The 21,514-nt window shown below is 50.1% G+C and overlaps 2 protein-coding genes across 8 annotated transcripts; one reads left to right on the forward strand and one right to left on the reverse strand.

Moving 5' to 3' along the window:
- Positions 1 to 139: 139 nt before the first annotated feature.
- MRPL2 (mitochondrial ribosomal protein L2) lies at positions 140 to 5,241 on the reverse strand. 2 transcript variants are annotated; one of them, XM_025382008.1, is made up of 7 exons: positions 4,893 to 5,241; positions 3,656 to 3,824; positions 2,232 to 2,370; positions 2,006 to 2,121; positions 1,822 to 1,932; positions 1,467 to 1,540; positions 140 to 396 (listed from the first exon to the last, which is right to left on the reverse strand). In XM_025382008.1, exons 1-7 carry the CDS (start codon positions 4,986 to 4,988, stop codon positions 184 to 186), a joined length of 918 nt encoding a protein of 305 aa, XP_025237793.1. In that variant the 5' UTR covers positions 4,989 to 5,241; the 3' UTR covers positions 140 to 183. The 2 variants fall into 2 exon arrangements, with proteins under 2 accessions (XP_025237793.1, XP_025237794.1); XM_025382009.1 differs by lacking the exon at positions 1,467 to 1,540 and having other exon boundaries at positions 147 to 396.
- Positions 5,220 to 21,399, forward strand: KLC4 (kinesin light chain 4). 6 transcript variants are annotated; one of them, XM_025382004.1, is made up of 17 exons: positions 5,478 to 5,881; positions 6,124 to 6,212; positions 6,915 to 7,197; positions 8,478 to 8,708; positions 11,192 to 11,273; positions 12,185 to 12,404; positions 12,878 to 12,965; positions 16,586 to 16,687; positions 16,927 to 17,100; positions 17,490 to 17,589; positions 17,782 to 17,834; positions 18,067 to 18,137; positions 18,360 to 18,468; positions 19,036 to 19,176; positions 19,435 to 19,550; positions 20,209 to 20,272; positions 20,925 to 21,399. In XM_025382004.1, exons 3-17 carry the CDS (start codon positions 6,940 to 6,942, stop codon positions 20,973 to 20,975), a joined length of 1,860 nt encoding a protein of 619 aa, XP_025237789.1. In that variant the 5' UTR covers positions 5,478 to 5,881; positions 6,124 to 6,212; positions 6,915 to 6,939; the 3' UTR covers positions 20,976 to 21,399. The 6 variants fall into 6 exon arrangements, with proteins under 6 accessions (XP_025237788.1, XP_025237792.1, XP_025237789.1 ...); XM_025382003.1 differs by lacking the exons at positions 5,478 to 5,881; positions 6,124 to 6,212 and adding an exon at positions 5,220 to 5,305; XM_025382005.1 differs by lacking the exon at positions 6,124 to 6,212 and having other exon boundaries at positions 5,478 to 5,843.
- Positions 21,400 to 21,514: the final 115 nt, after the last annotated feature.

Genomic DNA, 21,514 nt, shown 5'->3' on the forward strand with positions numbered 1-21,514 from the left:
TTCCACCCCCGGCTCCATTACCTGTAAGGGAATTGGGGTGGGGACAGACCCAGTGTCCTGTACTTTCTTTTCCTCCCACACTTTTTACTTCTTTTCCCCACGTTCAGTCTGTACCATCCCCTCCCGCAAAAAACCAGTAACAGATTACAGGAGGGGGAGGCATTTTATTAGAGTACAGGGATATCAGCTTTGGGCAGCAGCAGAAGGCAGCTTCACGTAACTCTTCATAGGGGGTAGTGGCCGAATCTTTCGGCCAGCCCAGCCTCCCTTGCGGTGCCATCGCCCACTGTTAGGCCTCTTGCCCAGCCAGCGGTTGCGACCTGCCTTGCCAATGACCCGTTTGTTATGATCAACGTTGGATACTCGGCCTACTGTTGCTACGCACGTTTCCAGCACCTGACAGAGAAAACAGATGGAGATTCTATACAATGTGGGGGAAAGAGCTTGACAGTGTTGACAGCAAAACCCTTGGGGGGCTTCTTAGACTCAAGGAGAGGAGAGAGGAAAAAGGAAAAGCACAAGATGGTTGAAGCTAAGTGAAGGTCCTACAGTAGGAACTAGGTAGTTGAAAACAAAGAGCTGGGCGCAAGGACTCAGGCCGGTAATCCCAGCACTTTGGGAGGCCGGGGCTGGAGGATCACTTGAGCTCAGAAGTTCGAGACCAGCCTGGGCAACATAATGAGACCCCATCTCTACAAAAATAAAAAATATTAGCCAGGGCCAGGTGCAGTGGGTCACACCTGTAATTCCAGCACTTCGGGAGCCTAGGCAGGCAGATCGCTTGAGCTCAGGAGTTTGAGACCAGCCTGGCCAACATGGTGATACCTTGCCTCTACAAAAATATGAAAATTAGCCTGGTAGAGTGGCATGCGCCTGTAGTCCCAGCTACTTGGGGGGATCAGGCAGAACTGCTTGAACCCAGGAGTTTGAGGCTGCAGTGAGCTGACTGTGCCACTGCACTCAAGCAATAGAGACCCTGTCTCAAAAAAAATTAGGGTCGGGCGCAGTGGCTCACTCCTGTAATCTCAGCACTTTGGGAGGCCAAGGCGGGTGGATTACGAGGTAAGGAGTTCGAGACCAGCCTGGCCAACGTGGTGAAACTCCATCTCTACTAAAACACAAAAATTAGCCAGCTGTGGTGGTGCATGCCTGCAATCCCAGCTACTCAGGAGGCTGAGGCAGGAGAACTGCTTGAACCTGGGAGGTGGAGGTTGCAGTAAGCCAAGATCGTGCCACTGCACTCCAGCCTGGGCGACAGAGCAAGACTCTGTCTCGAAAAAAAAAAAAACTTACTTATGGTGCCAATCCGACAAAGCACACCTAAGTCATGTGGCAGAAAAGGACAGCCTCAGCTCAAGGCAGTTCCTTGCATCATAAAACAGCTGGGACCTACCTACCCCAGACAGGAAAGTTATATTCCAAAAATTCCTCCTTTGCTGACCCCTCCCAGCCATACCCATACACACCTGCATCTGCCTCTTAGACGGCAGCTGGATAATGGCTGTGCCATTCACCTTCCGCAGTAGCACACCACATGTCCCTGGGGAAAGAAGCTGATCTGCCACCCTCCACAAAACAGGGGGGTGCAGAGGAATTTACACAGGGGCCACACCCCACATGCTGCCCTTGCTTTGCTCTTTAGGAACAGATACACAAAGAAGGATGCATGCTACATTTTAGGTCAAAACACATGCATATCTTCATCCTCATGTTTCTTGTTTTTTCCTTAATTTTCTCTACCAGTGCCAGATGTGGAACCATCGGTTCAGACTCTCCTTGCCTTTCCAAACTATAGGACCCAGGCAACTCCTTTCCCCATACCTGCAGCTCGGATATATTGGGCACCCCGGCCTGGCTCACTTTCCACGTTGTTGATGAGGGTCCCCACAGGCAGAGCCCCAAGAGGATGCGCATCCCCTTCCCGAGCAGCAACTAAAAGACAGGATTTCATTAGCTCTAGAACCTTTGCTGCCTCCAGCCCACACATCTGGTAGCCATCTCTCACCTGCCATTCTGCCTATGTGGTTAGAGTTCAAGACTGTATCTCCAGCCTGCATGTTTTCTGTGGCGATGATCCAGCGTTTCCGGCTGCCCCCAGCAACCAGAGCTATGTCTGCTGACCTGATCAGGGTGAGGGACAAGTAAGCAGACCATCTAGGCAGCCCCACATCTCCTGAGAAGCTATGCAGTTATTCAGACCATTCCATCATCATCCCACATCCCAAACTTGCCTACAGGGATCATAGCGGACTTGGATAACCTTCTCCTCAAAGGGTCCTGACTTGGTCTCCTCAGGCCGGAAACGCAGAAAATCAATCATGCGATAACGTTGCTTGTGGCCCCCACCAATACCATGCACCCGGATTCGGCCTGTGGTTTAGGACAGTTGGGGATATGATTCAGGTGAGAGTAGTTCAGTTTGCAGCACTGGGACCTGGCCCATTCTCTGCCAGAGAGCACTGCTTACAGAGAATGATCAAAATTTGCACAGCACACTGGAGTAAGGAGGGTCAACACCAACATGAAGCTAAGTGAAAAAACATTACTGAAATTGTATAAAACTTCCAGATAAAACATTTTCAAATTACTGAAATCAATAAGTTTACTGAGAGTCATGTAAATCATACTCAAATAATTTCAACTGTTATTTTTTGTGCATGTGACAGGGTATCACTCTGTTGCCCAGGTTGGATCCTGACCTCAAGTGATCCTCCCGCCTTGGCCTTCTAAAGTGTTGGGATTAAAGGCAGGAGCACCCACACCCAGCCTGTTATAAATATACACATTTTTTGAGACGAGTCTTGCTCTGTTACCCAGGCTGGAATACAATGGCGTGATCTCGGCTCACTGCAACCTCCACCTCCTGGGTTCAAGTGATTCTCCTGCCTCAGCCTCCTGCGTAGCTGGGATTACAGGTGCCTGCCACCACACCTGGTTAATCTTTTTTTTTTTCAGTCAGAGTCTTGCTCTGCTGCCCAGGCTAGAGTGCAATGGCGCGATCCTGGCTCACTGCAGGCACCACCTCCCAGGCTCAAGTGATTCTCATGCCTCAGTTTCCTAAGTAGCTGGGATTACAGGACTGCACCACTACACCTGGCTAATTTTTATATTTTTAGTAGAGATGGGGTTTCACCATGTTGGTCGGGCTGGTCTTGAATTCCTGGCCTCAAGTGATCTGCCTGCCCTGGACTCTCAAAGTGTTGGGATTATAGGTGTGAGCCACTGCACCTGGCCAATTTTTATAGTTTTAGTAGAGACGAGGTTTTGCCATGTTGGCCAGCCTGGTCTCAAACTTGTGATCTCAGGTGATCTGCCCACCTCAGCCTCCCTAAGTGCTGGGATTACAGGCATGAGCAACCTTACCCAGTCTGTTATAAATTTTCGAAGGGTGTGAAGGAAAATGTCATGGCACATCCTGTGTATGGCCCATTTTCTTCAATTACCCAAATTATCTTTAGAAGTACAGACCAATTACCTTTTGCTTTGTATTCTACTCTCTGGTTCCTGTGCACATACTACATGCAAAAGGAGCCAAATAAGTGCTTTTTAATTACATTCCTCTGCCTTACAAGGTACAAGTGTGTCAATATACAGATCTAGGGTCTTAACATGTTTTTCCCTTTGATTGCTTAAATCCCCTTGTCCTTGCTCCCACCTGTGTGGTCTCGGCCCCCAGACTTCCTCATTTTCACCGGTGCAATGGTGTACTTGGTACGACTCTTCCAGGACACAAAGTTGGCATTAAGGGCCACAGAAGTAAGGATTGGGCGGCAGGGGAGCAACATCAAGGCAGAGGGCTGTTGGAGGAGGGCATTGTTCATCATCTGGGGATAAAAAGACATCTCTTTCATTTGAAAGCTAATTGAAGGCAAAGCATCAGAGAACCAAGTCGGAGGGCACTGATCAATTTTAGCTTGCAGCCCACTTCCTCCTGGATTTATCCCAAACCAGCTATCCAAAAACTCCACCCTTCACAGCTTGCCCAATAATGTTCTCCCCATGATCATCTCCTTCCAAATTTGGCCCAGAACTCTCCATCTCCAGGAATCTGTTTTTACCTAAACAATTCCCTTCTCCATAGCTGGTAACTTCCATACATCCATGTATCACCATCAGTGCCAATTCCTTTTGCCCTCTGCATTATGTTGCTGGGAATTATTCACATACGAATGGAGGGGAGGGGTCATTTCACTCTTGTTCCTTGCTGTATTCCCAGCATTTCAGAGTAGGTTGATTTGGATTTGAATTTTAAACATGCATCTGTCAAACTCTACCATAAGCAGCTTGAGAGCTCCAGAGGAGCAAGACTTACTTCTCTTTTGCGTGACTCACCAGTCACCCACCCACTAGGACCTCAGGATACCTTCCCCTGAGGCCACTGTTCTTTGTATCTTGCCCTGCATTCTCTAATATCAGCAGTAACTCATCCTTGTAGGTATCGTATCATAATGGTTAAGAGCACTGGCTCTGAAAGACAGACTGCTTAGCTCTGATAGTTGTGTGTGTGACCTTGGACTCCTTATCATTTTCCTCATCTATAAAATGGGAATAGTAACTGCCTTATAGAGTATTTGAAAGGAGTTCATTTATTTGAAACGTCTATTACCTATACCTGGCTTATCATACGCACTCGATAAACGTTAGTTATTACCGAAACCTGTATAACCGGTGATCTGTAAAGCACTTTCACCTTAAGTATCTCGTCTGAAGAATTTCGCCCTATGAGATAGCAACACTTGTGGAGGAAAAAGCTGAGGCTGAGTGTGCCTTATCCATGGTCATGGACCTGCGTGACTCCTGACCAGACTTGCAACCCCCGCCTCGCATCCCCGCAGACCCCATCTCCGGTAGCCCGAATGGAAGCAGCCTTCTTCCCGGGTAAGATGGATTACCTGGGCGGCGGGGAACAGACTCGGGGCAGGGGCGGCGACGGTCGGGGGCGCCAGGCTCAGAGAGCGCAGAGCGCGGGTCAGTGCCCACAGGGCCATCCGGCTATCCAGGGCTCAGCACTCCACCCTTACTTTTAGCCAAGCTGCTCGGCGCTCCTAGATGACGTTAACTGTCCGGCGCCGTCGCTCCGCAAAACGTAAACGGAGGCGGGCAGAAAACTGGAGCCCAAGCAGGATACACACCTCCTTTCCTACCTGAACGCGGTGAGAGCCAATCCGCGGGCAGCTCTAATGTCCCGTGACTAGGAAACAGGCCCCGCCCCCAGACCCGTCAAAACAATTGCCTCGAGCGGCAGCCATCATGGATTTAAAGGGGCAGTACCGGCAAGAGCGGCAGCCAGACCGGCAGATTGCAGGTGAGTCTTTGAGGGTACCTCTGAGGCTGAAGGTTAAGGTCTCTGCCATCTCTTATTCTCGCACTCCCAGAAAGATAAACAAACCCCCTCCAACCAACCTTACAAAACTCCAGGCTCAAAAACTCCGCCCTTCGCGATTCTTCCCCGCCCCTCGGCGTCCAGACAGACAGATAGCCGGCCTGCCCCGCCCCCTGCGCCACCAACTGATTCAGTGACCTCGGGGTCGTTAGGCCTCCAGGTCCTCGCTGGAGCTGCGGACCTCGGTCGTCCATCCACACCTCCCCCCTACCGCCCCCGCCCATCTCATTCTCCCAACCCTGGGCCCCAGGGCAGGTCGGCAGCCCGAGGCACTCCTCTACTGCGTTTCCAGGCCCGGGAGACCCTCCTTGTGACCCGGCAGCCGTTCAGCAGACCTCCCATTCTTCCCTGCATCATCGGGCATTAGGGGGGCACCCTACGGTGATACCTCTCAGAGCCTGTTTGTAGGTGACCGTGACAGAGACAAAGCCATTGAAGTGACTGGGTGTGGAGTGACCAGGTGTTCCTCCCTCCTCTTTCCCAGACATGCCTCTTGCTGTAGGTCTCTGATTAAGTCTCTCTCTCTCATATTCCTGGGAGACAGTAGCTCCCCAGGCCTGCGATGAGGGAGGCTGGCTTGGGTAAGGAGAAGGGAATTGGGCGTCTTTGAAGACCTGTAGGCAGAGGGAGTGAGGGAGGGAGGCTGTTTGTCCTGGGTGGGGCTCTGTGCCAGGTCCTCTGGGTAGCTGTGAAGTGGTGAGAGAAGGGGTGGGAACGCTGGACTTCTGGACTTTGGGCAGGGCAGATCCTTCTGATTCTCTGGCTGCTGAACAGTTTCTTCCGGGCTCCGGCCTGAGTGCCACAGCCAGGGCCTCTGCTCTGTACACAGGTAAGAAGACTTCAAAGATGAGAGACAAGACCCTTCGGAGGAAGTGGGAACACAGTCTGGGTCCTGGGGGGTGGGAAGTATGGGTTGAAGGTAAGTAGGAAAAGATGTAGGACTGACCAGGTTTGGAGATGCTGGGCTTAGTTCTGCAGGTGATGCAGCCTGAAGACCTTGAGCTTTCTGGGACCCTCTAATGTGGATCCTGCAAGGAAGCTCCTGTTTTCTTCTTTTCCCTTTGTTCCCTGATTTAACTTTGCAAAGATTCCTTCTCTTTTTTCTAGATCCTTGCATTATTTTCTGCATAATCCCACTTTAGCCCTGTGCCCTTTGAAGCTCTCCCTCAGATCCTCTGTAATCTCCATAGTGCTGTCTCTCATCCCTGGATAACTTTTCCTAACTCAGGCTCTAACTGCTTTTCTGTTCTCTTCCTAAGTCCTGAATCCTTCTGCTAGTTCTAAGCACCTTTGCTCCTACTATAGTCTTTCTTTATTTAAGTCAGTTCATCTCCCTCTCACTTTGCCCACAACCTTAACTTTGAGTTTAGTGATCTGGGCTCCCTGCCTGCTGGTCACTCTCTCTCTCCAACTAAGCCACAGGGTCACTCTTACTTTTGTCCCTTCACTTGGATTCCCACCACCCTCTGAGAAAGTTCTCAGCTTCTCTGTCTCATCTTTACGCCAGCTGAACTCTGTTGTTTCTCCCTAGACCGGGCAAGGTCCCCCAGGCCAGGATGTCAGGCCTGGTGTTGGGGCAGCGGGATGAGCCTGCAGGCCACCGGCTCAGCCAAGAGGAGATCCTGGGGAGCACACGGCTGGTCAGCCAAGGGCTAGAGGCCCTGCACAGTGAACACCAGGCCGTGCTGCAAAGCCTGTCCCAGACCATTGAGTGTCTGCAGCAGGGAGGCCACGAGGAAGGGCTGGTGCATGAGAAGGCCCGGCAGCTTCGCCGTTCTATGGAAAACATTGAGCTCGGGCTGAGTGAGGCCCAGGTGAGAGGGCAAAGGTGGTGCCAAGTGGTCCAGGGTGGATGGAGGAGCAGGTACCTGATTGAAGGTTTGGGGTTGCTTGGGATCACCTCACTCTAGACGTTTGCATCCATTCATTAAATATGTATTAAGTCACTACTGTGTGCCAGAATGCTTTTGGTCACTGAAGAAATACATCATTGAACAAAATTGTAAAAATCTTTGCCATCTTGGAGCTTACCTTCTAGCTGGGGAAGACAGACAATACCTAAATAAATAATGATTCGGTATGCCAGAATGATAATTGCTAAGGATAAAAGTACCAAAATAAAGCAGGGAAGGAAACTAGGGACTGTGGAGAGAGGGTATAATTTTAGATAGGGTGGTCAAAAAAGGTCACCCTTTTTTGAAAAGGTGACATTTTGGCAAAGATGTGAAGGTGAGGGGAATGAGTCATGCCTATTAAACAGGGGAAGGGCATCCTAATCAGAGAGAGCAGCAAATGCAGAGACTCTGAATGGAAGTCTGCCTGGTGAGGTCAGTGAACAGCAAGGGGCCAGTATGGCTGCAGTAGAGTGAATGAGGGGAGGGAGATGGATCAAGTGGAACTTGTAGGCCATCCTGAGGACTTTTATTTTACTTTTTTTTTTGAGATGGAGTCTTGCACTGTTGCCCAGGCTGGAATGTAGTGGCACCATCCTGGCTCACTGCAACCTCTGTCTGCCAGATTCAAGTGATTCTCCTGCCTCAGCCTCCTGAGTAGCTGGGACTACAGGCGCGCACCACCACACCCGGCTAATTTTTGTATTTTTAGTAGAGATGGTGTTTCACCATGTTGGCCAGGCTGGTTTTGAACTCCTGACCTCATGATCTACCCGCCTTGGCCTCCCAAAATGCTGGGATTACAGGCGTGAGCCACTGTGCCTGACCCTGATTTTACTTTGAGTGAGATGGAAACTATTGGAATGTTTTTAGAAGAGGAGTGATGTGGTCTAACTTGGCATCATCTGGTTGCTGGGTTACAAATAGACAGTAGGAGAACAAGGGCAGCAACAAGGAGGCCAGTGAGGAAGTTATTGTAGTAATTTGGGTAGGAATTGATAGTGGCTTGGCCCAGGGTGACGGCAGTGGAGGTAGTGGGAAATTGGATTCAGGGTGTTTTGAAGGTAGTGCCACTGCTACACCCCCACCTTCTGGCTCCTTTGTGCCCCTGCCAGTCTTGCTATGTCCCAGTAGGCTCCCCTTCCACCTGTTCCTGAATACTCCCACCCAGAATCTGGAGCTCAGGGGATATGCCCATCTAGGTGATGCTGGCTCTAGCCAGCCACCTGAGCACAGTGGAGTCGGAGAAACAGAAGCTGCGGGCTCAGGTGCGGCGGCTATGCCAGGAGAACCAGTGGCTGCGGGACGAGCTGGCTGGCACCCAGCAGCGGCTACAGCGCAGTGAACAGGCTGTGGCTCAGCTGGAGGAGGAAAAGAAGCACCTGGAGTTCCTGGGGCAGCTGCGACAGTATGATGAGGATGGACACACCACGGTGAGTGTACGCAGGCGAGACTGGCTAAGGGGTGGGCAGCCAGGAGTTACCACAGACATGGGGGAAATTGCCCCATCATCCTCAGGGTCCATCAGCTCTACCCAAGCTGCTCTTACCTGAAAGAATTCCTTTTTCAGCCCTGACACCAACTCCAGGTGACAGCAAGGGGAAAAACTATATTCAGCTAATTCAGTCAACATGTAATGAGATGCCTCCTATGTACCAGGCGTTGTGCACTGCACTGGTGAGTGGGGCACACACAGTTCCTGCTCTCACAATTACAAGCTTGTGAGGGAGATAGACAAGGACCTGGACAATTCCAATCGAGAATCCTGCGTGCTACAATTAGGGAAAGCATAGCCCAGTTGGGCATGACCCTCCTAAAATTTGCTTTCAAAATGTGTGAATTTTTTTTTTTTTTGAGATGGAGTTTCATACTTGTTGCCTAGGCTGGAGTGCAATGGTGTAATCTTGGGTCATGGCAGCCGCTGCCTCTCAGGTGCAAGCAATTCTCCTGCCTCAGCCTCCCGAGCAGCTGGAATTGCAGGCACCTGCCACCACACCTGGCTAATTTTTGTAGTTTTACTAGAGATGGGGTTTCACCATGTTGGCCAGGCTGGTTTTGAACTCCTGACCTCAGGTTATCTGCCCGCCTGGGCCTCCCAAAGTGCTGGGATTACAGGTGTGAACTACCATGCCTGACCCAAAATGTGTGATATTTAACCCTATTCAACAGAGTGCAGTGATGCCATCTCAGCTCACTGCAACCTCCGCCTCTGGTGTTCAAGCAATTCTCGTGCCTTAGCCAGCCAAGCAGCTAGGATTACAGGCATCTGCCACCACACCCAGCTAATTTTTGTATTTTTAGTAGAGACGGAGAGTTTTGCCATGTTGGCCAGGCTGGTCTCAAACTCCTAGCCTCAAGTGATCTGCCTGCCTCAGCCTCCCAAAATGCTGGGATTACCGGTGTGAGTCACCGTGCCTGGCTGAGAGTGTGTTTTCTTCAGATGTATCTGTAGGGAACAAGTCTTATCCATGAGAACACATATGTGACAAAATACAAAGCAGCAAGTGCTCAGTGCTGGATGAGTGGTTCAGTCAGTGTGGGAAGAATTTCACGGAGATATGTCTGTGAGAGCTGGAATGGTCTAAGAAGAATTCATGGAGGAAGCAGGGAGCCTGGGCAACATAGTGAGACCCTGTCTCCCCAAAAATTTAAAAAACTAGCCTGATGTGGTTGTGTGCACCTGTAGCGTCAGCTATTCGGGAGGCTGAGGTGGGAGGATCGCTTGAGCCCAGGAGGTAGAAGCTGCAGTGAGCTGTGATTGTACCACTGCATTCTAGCCTGGGCTGTTGCCAGACCAGAGACTCTGTCTCAAAAAACTAACAAAAAAAATCGAGGAAGCAGGGTACAGGGATGGGTAGGATATAGGTTGGATTTCCCATTTCAGTGGGTTAGGATCCATCCCATTCGAGATGGATTTTGAAATTTCATGATGAGGAAGAGGAAGGAGCTTTTTAGACTGGAGTGCAGGGTGTCATGGATAAGGCTTACAGCCTGGAAAAGCTGGTCTCTCTCAGGGAAAGTGAGTAGATGGATTGCACAGGACACATTGGTGAAGCTGGGTAGGAAGGTTGGTGTTTGGATGAGGCTGCAGTTCCTGATGGGGAAAAGCAGATTTTCCTAGTGCAGAATAGGTTAGACGGTGAGGGAGGGTTATGCAGTAAGTCCAGAATGAGCTGTGCAGATGATGGGCACCAGGCTGAGCTAGACACTTTTTGGGTACATGTCAATAAGATCGGACATACTCCCTTCCCTCAGGAGAGACAAGACAGACATATAATCAACATAAACACACAGAGATCAGCATAGGGCCATAATTACAAGAGTTAAGGAGAGATTGAGGGTGGTTAGAAAGGAAACTTTTTTTTAATCTTTTTTTTTTCTTTTTTCTTTTTGTTTTGAGACGGAGTTTCGCTCTTGTTGCCCAGGCTGGAGTGCAATGGCGCGATCTCGGCTCACCGCAACCTCTGCCTCCCAGGTTCAAGCGATTCTCCTGCCTCAGCCTCACGAGTAGCTGGGATTATAGACATGCGCTACCACGCCCGGCTAATTTTGTATTTTTAGTAGAGATGGGGTTTCTCCATGTTGGTCAGGATGGTCTTGAACTCCTGACCTCAGGTGATCCGCCCACCTCGGCCTCCCAAAGTGTTGGAATTACAGGCGTTAGCCACCACACCCGGCCAGGAAGGAAACTTTCTGTATGAGAAGGAGGGGGAAGTTTTGTCCAAAGCATCTCTGGCTGTTACAAACCAGAGGCCTGGGCTTGGCTGGGCCAGTTGCTAGCCTTTCCGGGGCAGAGACAGGAACAACAGTCTTCTCCTATGCCCCATCTGTCTGTGATTTCATGGCTTAGAGGGGTCACTGAGGAGGCTACTAGGTAGGGATATCTTGGCCCTTAATGTTGCTTCTTCCCTTCCAGGAGGAGAAAGAAGGCGATGCCACCAAGGATTCCCTGGATGACCTCTTCCCTAATGAGGAGGAAGAGGACCCCAGCAATGGCTGTGAGTCTGCCTCGGGAATGGGATGGTGAAAAGGGGCAGCAGGAGGCTGGCCCTAGCTGTGGCCCACCCTGTACACAGGACACTCACCATCTGGAAATAGGTTATCCACTTTTTCTGGAGACAGGGCAGGGGCTGGGCTAGTACTTCGATTTCCTCAGCCTCTCCACTGAACAAACATGTATTAAACACTGAGTATGTGCCAGGTACTGTGCTAGGCACTAGGAGTACTGAGATGGAAATGGCATAGGTCTCACCAGTAAGGAGTTCACAGTCTAGTGGGAGAATAAACCTGAGATGGGGAGACCATGAGCCCCTCAAGGAAAAGAACCAGGTTTTTGTTTTTTTTTTTTGAGACAGAGTCTCAATCTGTCTCCCAGGCTAGAGTGCAGTGGGCCAATCTCGGCTCACTACAACCTCCGCCTCCTGGATTCAAGTGATTCTCCTGCCTCAGCCTCCCGAGTAGCTGAAACTACAGGCGTCCACCACCACACCCGGCTAATTTTTGTATTTTTAGTAGAGACAGGGTTTCACCATATTGGCCAGGCTGGTCTCGAACTCCTGACCTCATGATCCACCTGCCTCGGCCTCCCAAAGTGCTGGGATTACAGGCATGAGCCACTGCACCTGGCCAGAACCAGGTCTTTCTTACCTTTGTACTCCTGGGACATCCCTTGGTTCATATTTATTAAATAAATGTTTGTTGAATGAATGAATTACTGGGTGAATAACTGAGGTTGTGATGGGCACAGGTCAAGGGAGTGGATAAAAGAATAGTGCTTGAGGCAGGTCTAATATTGAGAGCCCATGTTGGGGCAGGCGTAGGTATGGAACAAGACGTGCAATGGGGAGTGGAAGGGCAGACAGCAAAGGAGAGAGGAAGAGTCCTTTGTTTATTTTCTGTGATGGTTTAGTGTCCCGTGGTCAAGGTACTGCAGCAGCTCAGCAGGGTGGATATGAGATCCCAGCAAGGTTGCGGACGTTGCACAACCTGGTGATTCAGTACGCAGCCCAAGGTCGCTATGAGGTGGCCGTGCCACTCTGTAAGCAGGCACTGGAGGACCTGGAGCGCACATCAGGCCGTGGCCACCCTGATGTTGCCACCATGCTCAACATCCTTGCTTTGGTGTATCGGTGAGGACTTCCCTCCTCCAGTGCCCAGATCTTCCCCTACATTCCCACCTTGGTCCTCCTTTGGCTTTCATTTTTCCTCTTTACAGGGTACCTCTCCTGCCTGTTGGGCCTCCCAGATACACCCCACTCGGGTGCTTCTTAATGTGCCAGAACTCTCACTTTTCCCATACCTAAGCATTTGCTCATTGTTTGGGATCACTGTTCCTCTAATCTCTTTTGGGGCGTGCTCTCTCCCTCTCTTCCCCCTGCCCTCTCGCTTCCTATAACTTGTGGCCTCCTCTTGCGATGGCAGTGCCCTGCATTCTGGTATGAGTATGTCAGTGAAGCCCCCTTACTGTCCACACCAGGCTTCGTGTCTCCTCATGGAGGTCCCCAGTCCTTAAATGTACTCAGTCCTCCCAAAGGGAAGGAGGGAAGAAGAAGGCTTGCAGGCAGAGTTCAGGGTAACTCCTGTCACTTTTGTCTTCTTCCAGGGACCAGAATAAGTATAAGGAAGCTGCCCACCTGCTGAATGATGCCCTCAGCATCCGGGAGAGCACCCTGGGCCCTGATCATCCTGCTGTCAGTATTCCTTGCCCTCCCTGCCCCACACTCCACACCCCACACCCCATACCATTGCTGTTTTGGCCTCTCTTAGCTCATCCATCTGCTGCCCTCAGTCCACTCACTAAGGGTGCTGAGAAAGGAGGAGTAAGAAGTCCTTTCTTCCAGGCACTGTCCAGTGATCCTAGTGCTTAATTCTCTGAGACTCAGTGACTCCTTTTTATAACGAGTATTTTGCTTGAACTTAATTCATAAATAAGTCATAGGTAAATCCATATATGATTTATAAAAAAGTTAATATGCTACTTTAGTAAATATAAAAGAAAAAAAGTAATTTATAAGAACAATATATACAATGTAATATAATAAGATAAAAATACAAAACAACAGTAACTGTATTGAGTACAACTTTGTTAAAAGAAATAGCAAAGTGGCCTGGGCGCAGTGGCTCACGCCTGTAATCCCAACACTTTGGGAGGCTGAGGCAGGTAGATCACAGGGTCAGGAGTTTGAGACCTGCCTGATGAACATGGTGAAACCCCGTCTCTACTAAAAGTACAAAAATTAGTCGGGTGTGGTGCCACATGCCTGTAATCACAGCTACTTGGGTGGCTGAGGCAGGAGAATCACCCAGGAGGTGAAGGTTGCAGTGAGCTGAGATCTCGCCATTGCACTCCAGCCTGGGCAACAGGGCGAGACCCCATCTCAAAAAAAAAAAAAAAAAAAAAAAAATTGCAAAGTGGTCTGATATATAATGAATGATTCTGGATTTAGAAGACCAGTAAGCCATTCCATACGAGAAGTACTAGAAAAATGAGACAGCGGCTGGGTTCAGTGGCTCATGTCATGCATGTGATCCCAGCACTTTGGGAGGCCAAGGCAGGAGATCACTTGAGGCCAAGTGTGGGAGACTAACCTGGGCAACATAGCGAGGCCCTGTCTCTACAAAAATTTAAAAATTTACTGGGCACAGTGGTGTGCACCTGTAGTCCCAGCTACTTGGGAGTCTAGGGTGGAAGGATTGCTTGAGTTCAGGAGTTTGAGGTTACAGTGAGCTATGATCATGCCATTGCACTCCAGTCTGTATAGCAGAGTGAGCACCTGTCTCTTTAAAAAAACACTGAAAATATAGGTGGACACTTTATTAAAGTACAGTATTATAAGAAATCACAAGGGTTGGGCATGGTGGCTCACGCCTGTAATCCCAGCACTTTGGGAGGCCAAGACGGGCGCATCACGAGGTCAGGAGTTCAAGACCATCCTGACATTGTGAAACCCCGTGTCTACTAAAAATACAAAAATTAGCTGGGTGTGGTGGCGGGCGCTTGTAATCCCAGCTACTCGGGAGGCTGAGGCAGGAGAATCTCTTGAAACCAGAAGGCGGAGGTTGCAGTGAGGGGAGATCGAGATTGAGATCATGCCACTGCACTCCCGCCTGGGCAACAAGAGTGAAACTCTGTCTCAAAAAAAAGAAATGACAGACCAGATTTATTTGTGTGTAAGAAAAAGAGACTGGGCACAGTGGCTCATGCCTGTAATTCCAGCACTTTGGGAGGCCAAGGCAGGTGGATCACCTGAGGTCAGGAGTTTCAGACCAGCCTGGCCAACATGGTGAAACCCCATCTCTACTAAAAAAATATATATAAAATTAGCCGGGCATGGTGGCATATGCCTGTAATCCCAACTATTTGGAGGCTGAGGCAGGAGAATCATTTGAATCCGGAGGGTGGAGGTTGCAGTGAGCCAAGATCACACCATTGCACTCCAGCCTGGGCAACACAGCAAGACTCTATCTCAACAAAATAAAAAGTGGCCCAGTGCTGTGGCTCACTCCTGTAATTCCGGCACTTTGGGAGACCAAGATGGTCGGATCACTTGAGGTCAGGAGTTTGAAACCAGCCTGACCAACAAGGTGAAACCCTTTCTCTACTAATAATAAAAAATTAGCCAGGTGTGGCAGCATGCACCTGTAGTCCCAGCTACTCGGGAGGCTGAGACAGGAGAATTGCTTGAACCTAGGAGGCTGAGGTTGCAGTGAGCCAAGATCATGCCACTGCACTTCAGCCTGGGTGATGGGGCGAGACTTTCTGTCAAAATAAATAAATAAATAAATAAGTACAAATAAATAAAAGGAAAGAGAGAAACAACCTTAAGTAGGGATATCGGCCGGGCGCAGTGGCTCATGCCTATAATCCCAGCACTTTGGGAGGCCGAGTTGGGCGGATCACAGGGTCAGGAGATTGAGACCATCCTAGCTAACATGGTGAAACCCCGTCTCTACCAAAAATGCACAAAATTAGCCAGATGTGGCGGCGTGTGCCTGTAGTCCAAACTACTCGGGAGGCTGAGGCAAGAGAATGGCGTGAACCCGGAAGGCGGAGCTTGCAGTGAGCCGAGATTGCACCACTGCACTCCAGCCTGGGCGACAGAGCAAGACTCTGTCTCTAAAAAAATAAAAAAGAAAGGAAAAAAAAAGGTAGGGATATCACACCAAAGCAAATGATAGAGTTGTCAATGTACAGAAAATGAAAAATGAAAAGTTTTTTTTGTTTTGTTTTTTGAGACAGAGTCTCACGGTATCACCCAGCCTAGAGTGCAGTGGTACAATCTCGGTTCACTGCAACCTCTGCCTCCCAGGCTCAAGTGATCCTCCTGCCTTAGCCTCCCAAGTAGGTAGGATTACAGGTGCATGCTACTGTAATTTTTGTATTTTAGTAGAGATGGGTTTTCACCATGTTGGCCAGGCTGCTCGTGAACTCCTGACCTCAAGTGATCCACCTACCTCGGCCTTCCAAAGTGCTGGGATTACAGGTGTGAGCCACGGCACCCAGCTGAAAAGTTATTTATTTTTTGTTGAGATGGAATTTCACTCTTGTTGCCAGGTTAGGGTGCAACATGGCATGATCTTGGCTTACTACAACCTCTACCTCCCGGGTTCAAGCAATTCTCCTGCCTCAGCCTCCCAAGTAGCTGGGATTACAGATATGTGCTACCACGCCTGACTAATTTTGTATTTTTAGTAGAGACAGGGTTTCTCCATGTTGGTCAGGCTGGTCTTGAACTCCTGACCTCGGGTGATCTGCCCTCCTCTGCCTCCCAAAGTGCTGGGATTACAGGCATGAGCCGCTGCGTCCGGCCAAAAAGTTATTTTTGAACATGATCTGTGTGAAAATAATTCCCTATGGTATGACATATGATAGGCAGGGATGATGTATCTCAGAAATCATCCTCCTGTCTTGATATCCCATCAAATATCAATGCTTACATTTAGTGTTTGGATGTCCGGCAGGACATTCAAAAGTTGGCAGAGCTGTCTCACACATGCAGAACATCTATAGCATTCTTGCCTCCTCAAAGGTAATCATCATGGCAACTAAAAAAAAGGGAAAAAAACAACAAAAGAAAACCACCTCCAGAAATTTCTTAAAATCCCCTAGAGGGCGATACTATCCCTTAGCCTCAGAGCCATCCTGTTCAGCAGTTTCCCCTCCCTTCAGCCCCTGGCTCCAGGGTAGTAGAGTCTTTGTCTCTTAGAGTTGTGCAGTGATTGTGGGGCCCTGCTGGGAGGTGGGGAACCTCAGATTCCCATAGGTCATTTGCAACCCAAATGTCTGATGGGGACCGGCCTGTCTTCATAGGTGGCTGCCACACTCAACAATTTGGCTGTGCTCTATGGCAAAAGGGGCAAATACAAGGAGGCAGAGCCTCTGTGCCAGCGGGCACTGGAGATTCGAGAAAAGGTACCCATGCCCTCTCTCCCTTCTTCCCTTGTTGCTGTGACCCTTCTCTACATGGCTTCTCTGGTCTAACACTCCTCTTTCACTTTTTTTTTTCTCACCCCCGTCTCTGCCTTGTTCTCTCTTCCTTCATTCCCATTCCTCTGCTTTCCACATGTGTGTGCCTACATGCAAGCAGACACGTGTGCTTGTGCACACACACGTAATCATAGCCATTTATCCACTCCTTTGTTCCCTTTCAGGTCCTGGGCACTAATCACCCAGATGTGGCAAAGCAGCTGAACAACCTGGCCCTCTTGTGCCAAAACCAGGGCAAGTATGAGGCGGTGGAACGCTACTACCAGCGAGCACTGGCCATCTACGAGGGGCAGCTGGGGCCAGACAACCCTAATGTAGCCCGGACCAAGAACAACCTGGTATGGGAGGAGGGGACAAAGTAGGTGGAATGAACGGGAAGGAGAGGCCACCTGGGTCCTAGAGTTAGGAAGCATCACAATCTGGCACACTGCTCTTATCAAGTTTGTGCCCATTTCTGGGGCTGCCTTTGCGGATGAAGGATCTGCTTCGTTCCGGTTATAGAAGCGCCACAGCTTCTTGAGAGTGGGCTGGGAATACCCTTGACCCTGCACCTGGAGAAGGAGGTGTGAGAAAGATCTCTGGGGAAAGTCACAGAGACACCGAGAAGTGGAACTCCCTGAGCCTGGTGAAGACGTTGTCTGAAAAAAAAAAAAAAAAAAAAAAAAAAAAAGAAGACCTTGCCTCCCTCCATGTTTTGTTCCTGTATTTTTGCCTTTCTGTCTTCTAGGCTTCCTGTTACCTGAAACAGGGCAAATATGCTGAGGCTGAGACACTATACAAAGAGATCCTGACCCGTGCCCATGTGCAGGAGTTTGGGTCTGTGGATGGTGAGTGGTGAGGGCTTGGGGAAGGGTCTGTGGGAAAGAAAAGAAATGCAGACCAAAGGTCGGGGGTTAGGCCACAGTGGTTCCCAGGGGGAGCCAGACCCCTTCAGTCCAGCCTGTCAGCCTCTGGGTCCTGGCTCTCCGACACTGTCTAGCTCCGATCTCTAACCTCCCCACCCCGTGTATCACCCCCAGATGACCACAAGCCCATCTGGATGCATGCAGAGGAGCGGGAGGAAATGAGCAAAGTGAGTGGGGGGAAGGGGGGCCAGCCTGGGGAGCTCAAGGCTACCAGGGTCTCTGTCTTTCTCCTTCCATTAGCCCAACTCACACTTCCCACCCCAGCACCAGCCCCAGATGCATGGTGTCCTCCCCAGCCCAGCCTGCACCCTAGCCCCATGCCACCGTGCATCCCAGCATCTCTGTATTCTTATCTTTGGCTCTCCCTGCCCTTCTCTTTGGCCTCTTTCTGTCCTGCAGAGCCGGCACCATGAGGGTGGCACACCCTATGCTGAGTATGGAGGCTGGTACAAGGCCTGCAAAGTGAGCAGGTGAGCTGCCAGTGAAAAGCCAGCTTGGCCTCCGATGCCCTCCATCCAGGCTCCCAGCCTCCCAGACCTTTTCCCTTCCTCCCGTAGACTTTCCCTGAGCTTTAGCTCTGTTCCCTCTCCTATTTTCTTATTTTTTTTTTTCCTCTTGTCTTGCTTGGAAGACAAATGTTTTCTTTTCTGAACCCATTCTCTCTTCCTTCTCTGGTCTGTTTCTCACCACAGCCCCACCGTGAACACTACTCTGAGAAACCTGGGAGCTCTGTATAGGCGCCAGGGAAAGCTGGAGGCTGCTGAGACCCTGGAGGAATGTGCCCAGCGGTCCCGGAGACAGGTCAGAAGCCCAGAGGGGAAGGAGGTCCTTGAGGGAAGGGCCCTGGGGATGAGAGACTGCTGAGGTTTCTTGGGAGTCTCCTAAGAATAAGTGGAAAGGCTGATGAGGCCAGGAGGGAGAGGAAAGTGAAGCAGTGTTGTGATTGTGGTTGTTTTTAAGCATGTTCTTACCCCCTACCTGCACTTTGTGGTCAGGACTCTAATTTCAAGATTCACTAAATGGGGATATGAAGGAGAAACCCTGCCCTTTCATAAGGAGGGGCCTGGGTGGTGTGGGTGAGAGGAGTGAGGTGGGGGAGAGCCTAAGTCAAGAATTTCTCAGATTGTGGGTCTCAATAGTAGGTTGTGAAATCAATTCAGTGTGGGCTATGGGGCTAAAAATATATACAGATCTATATATAGCAATGCATTGCAAATAGAAAAGGTGAGTATTGTTCCAGTAGGCATATACTGAGACATCACAAGGAAAAATGTTTTCCTTGCAGTGGCTGATGGTGAAAAAAATTTGAAAGCCCCATCCTGAGGAGTTAAGGAGTGGGAAGTCCCAGGTCCTTCCTTTTCCTTCCAGGGCACTGACCCTATCAGTCAGACCAAGGTGGCAGAGCTGCTTGGGGAGAGTGATGGTAGAAGGACGTCCCAGGAGGGCCCTGGGGACAGTGTGAAATTCGAGGGAGGTGAAGATGCTTCTGTGGCTGTGGAATGGTCCGGGGTAAGTCTGATCATTGCCTTTTCATCTCTCCTGCCCACTCCTGCTGGTGGTGGTGAGAGGCTCTTGGCTATGCTGTCCCAGTCTAGGTAGTGTATCCCTTCAGGGGTATCTCTGGGAGCAAGCTTTTGACCGGACTTTTATTTTCAGTCACTGGGCCTTGGGGGTGGGGGATGTGTGCAGAATAAATGCTGGGACTAGACTCAGAAACCCATCTGTGTGGGATCCCTGTAGCTTTCATAGCTCACCCCTTTCTGCCAGGATGGCAGTGGGACCCTGCAGAGGAGTGGCTCTCTGGGCAAGATCCGGGATGTGCTCCGCAGAAGCAGTGAAATCCTGGTGAGGAAGCTCCAGGGGACCGAGCCTCGGCCTTCCAGGTACACATGGAAGTCAAGATATGGCAAAGTGGCTGGGTGCTGTGGCTCAAGCCTGGAATCCCAGCACTTTGGGAGGCCGAGGCGGGTGGATCACCGGAGGTCAGGAGTTCGAGACCAGCCTGGCCAACAAGGTGAAACCTCATCTCTCCTAAAAATACAAAAATTAGCCAGGCGTGCTGGTGGGTGCCTGTAATCTCAGCTACTTGGGAGGCTGAGGCAGAAGAATTGCTGGACCTGGGAGGTGGAGGTTGCAGTGAGCTGAGATCATGCCATTGTACTCCATCCCAGGCGACAAAAGTGAAACTCTGTCTCAAAAAAAAGAAAAGAAAAAAAAAAGATATGGTAAAGCAGGCAAGTAAAGTAAGCCCTTGCCTCCAACTCCTCTTGGCCCCTGATCTCTGGAGAGGTATCTTGGAGAGAAACAGGGAGGAAGTCAATGGGACAGCCATGGAGAGAGAGTTTGGGTAGAATGGGTGCCCCAACTTGGGAGGTGAAGGTAGCTGAGATACTGGTTCCTGATGCAGATAAGAAAAGTTGGGGGAGGGGATAGAGGGGAGGCAGTGATTTGATTTTGTGTGGCAGTGCTCAAGAGGCCCACAGCTTTAAGGCCACTCAGGAGGAAGAGAGGAGGCCTCAGTTCTTCCATTTTCCATTGTAGCAGCAACATGAAGCGAGCAGCCTCCTTGAACTATCTGAACCAACCTAGTGCAGCACCCCTCCAGGTGAGAGCAGTGCTTGTGAGCATATTGGTGGGTGATGAAAAAAGAACAGCCAGTGAGCAAGCCCAGTGGAGTAAGGGAAGTGGGGAGGGGAGTCATCTGGGATAATGATGAGCCAGGGGATTGCAGTTATTAAGGAATCAGGCAGATAGCTTGTGGTGAGTGATGACCACCAAGGGACAGTTTCAGGCCAGACATAGTAGCAAATAAGTTAATAAGGAGGGAAATAGGAATATTCTTTAAACTGGTACTTTGGAATTATGAATAATTTAAGAATTATTTGGAGATACTCATTTTTTCATCCTGCAGCTACCTTCATAGTAGATGAGAATGGAAAAAGAAAAGTATTAAATAATCCCCATCTGAGAAAACAGTAATGATATTTTAATGGCAAATGACTTCTTATATGAACACACTCAGAGTATATGCCAGTATTCATGTGGTTCTTCCAGAGAGCTTCTCCACCAGATTGTGGCCTTCTGGAAAACCCTAGCAGAGGCTAAACAAAGTCCCAGGTCCAGAGATAGACTGGTCCAGAGATGGATGTGATCCTAGGTCCAGAGATACACTGTGGCCATTGGATGGATGGACTCCAGGAGACAGTCTTTGGGAGGCTGAGGTCCCTGAGCTGATGGGGTAGTGTTGTCTGTTTCAGGTCTCCCGGGGCCTCAGTGCCAGCTCCATGGACCTCTCTTCAAGCAGCTGACATTCAACCCAGTCCCCAGGTCTGCTGGGTCCCCCTACCCCTATAGCCCTCACAGCATTCCCCATTGCTCCTGGCTCTTCCCCACCCCTAGGTGGGACAGTGAAGGGGAGCAGTTTAACCAGAAGATTGCTGCTGCCCTTAGGGTTTCAGCTCCCTCCTCAGGAATCCCTCTTAGGAAGGACCCTCAGGACACCCTCTCCGCACCCTGTGGTCCTCTAGAGTAGCTAGCTCTGAGGCCCCCAAGGTGGGTACAAAGCAGGTATGGCCCTCAGAGATGCAGCCTGCTGCTGGCTTTTCAGTCAGAGGGTTGAGGGCTGGCCAGCCAAGCTGCCTTGCCTTGGCCGCTCTTATTCCCTCCCTCTGCTGTCTCACTTCAGGTCCATGTATTTCACTTTTCTTAAATAAAAGAATCAGGTAACCTTTCTGCGACTTGAGTCCTGATTGAAGAGGGTATGAAGCAGGGCTTGTGTTGGGGCCCTTCACAGAGGGTGAGGGGCAGTGATGGATGGGGCAGCAGGAGGAGTGTTGATTCTTGGATC

The sequence above is a fragment of the Theropithecus gelada genome, chromosome 4, assembly GCF_003255815.1.
Source record: "Theropithecus gelada isolate Dixy chromosome 4, Tgel_1.0, whole genome shotgun sequence".
NCBI classification, from domain to species: domain Eukaryota; kingdom Metazoa; phylum Chordata; class Mammalia; order Primates; family Cercopithecidae; genus Theropithecus; species Theropithecus gelada.

Excerpts from the sequence above, each read along its gene's own strand:
- MRPL2 (XM_025382008.1), bottom strand. The coding sequence starts at position 4,988 with ATGGCCCTGTGGGCACTGACCCGCGCTCTGCGCTCTCTGAGCCTGGCG. Across the intron at positions 3,825-4,892 it reads GTCTGTTCCCCGCCGCCCAG|ATGATGAACAATGCCCTCCT; the intron begins GTAATCCATCTT and ends TTTTATCCCCAG. Across the intron at positions 2,371-3,655 it reads TGGGGGCCGAGACCACACAG|GCCGAATCCGGGTGCATGGT; the intron begins GTGGGAGCAAGG and ends CCTAAACCACAG.
- KLC4 (XM_025382001.1), top strand. The coding sequence starts at position 6,940 with ATGTCAGGCCTGGTGTTGGGGCAGCGGGATGAGCCTGCAGGCCACCGG. Across the intron at positions 11,274-12,184 it reads AGAGGACCCCAGCAATGGCT|TGTCCCGTGGTCAAGGTACT; the intron begins GTGAGTCTGCCT and ends GTGATGGTTTAG. Across the intron at positions 18,138-18,359 it reads AAGGCCTGCAAAGTGAGCAG|CCCCACCGTGAACACTACTC; the intron begins GTGAGCTGCCAG and ends TTCTCACCACAG.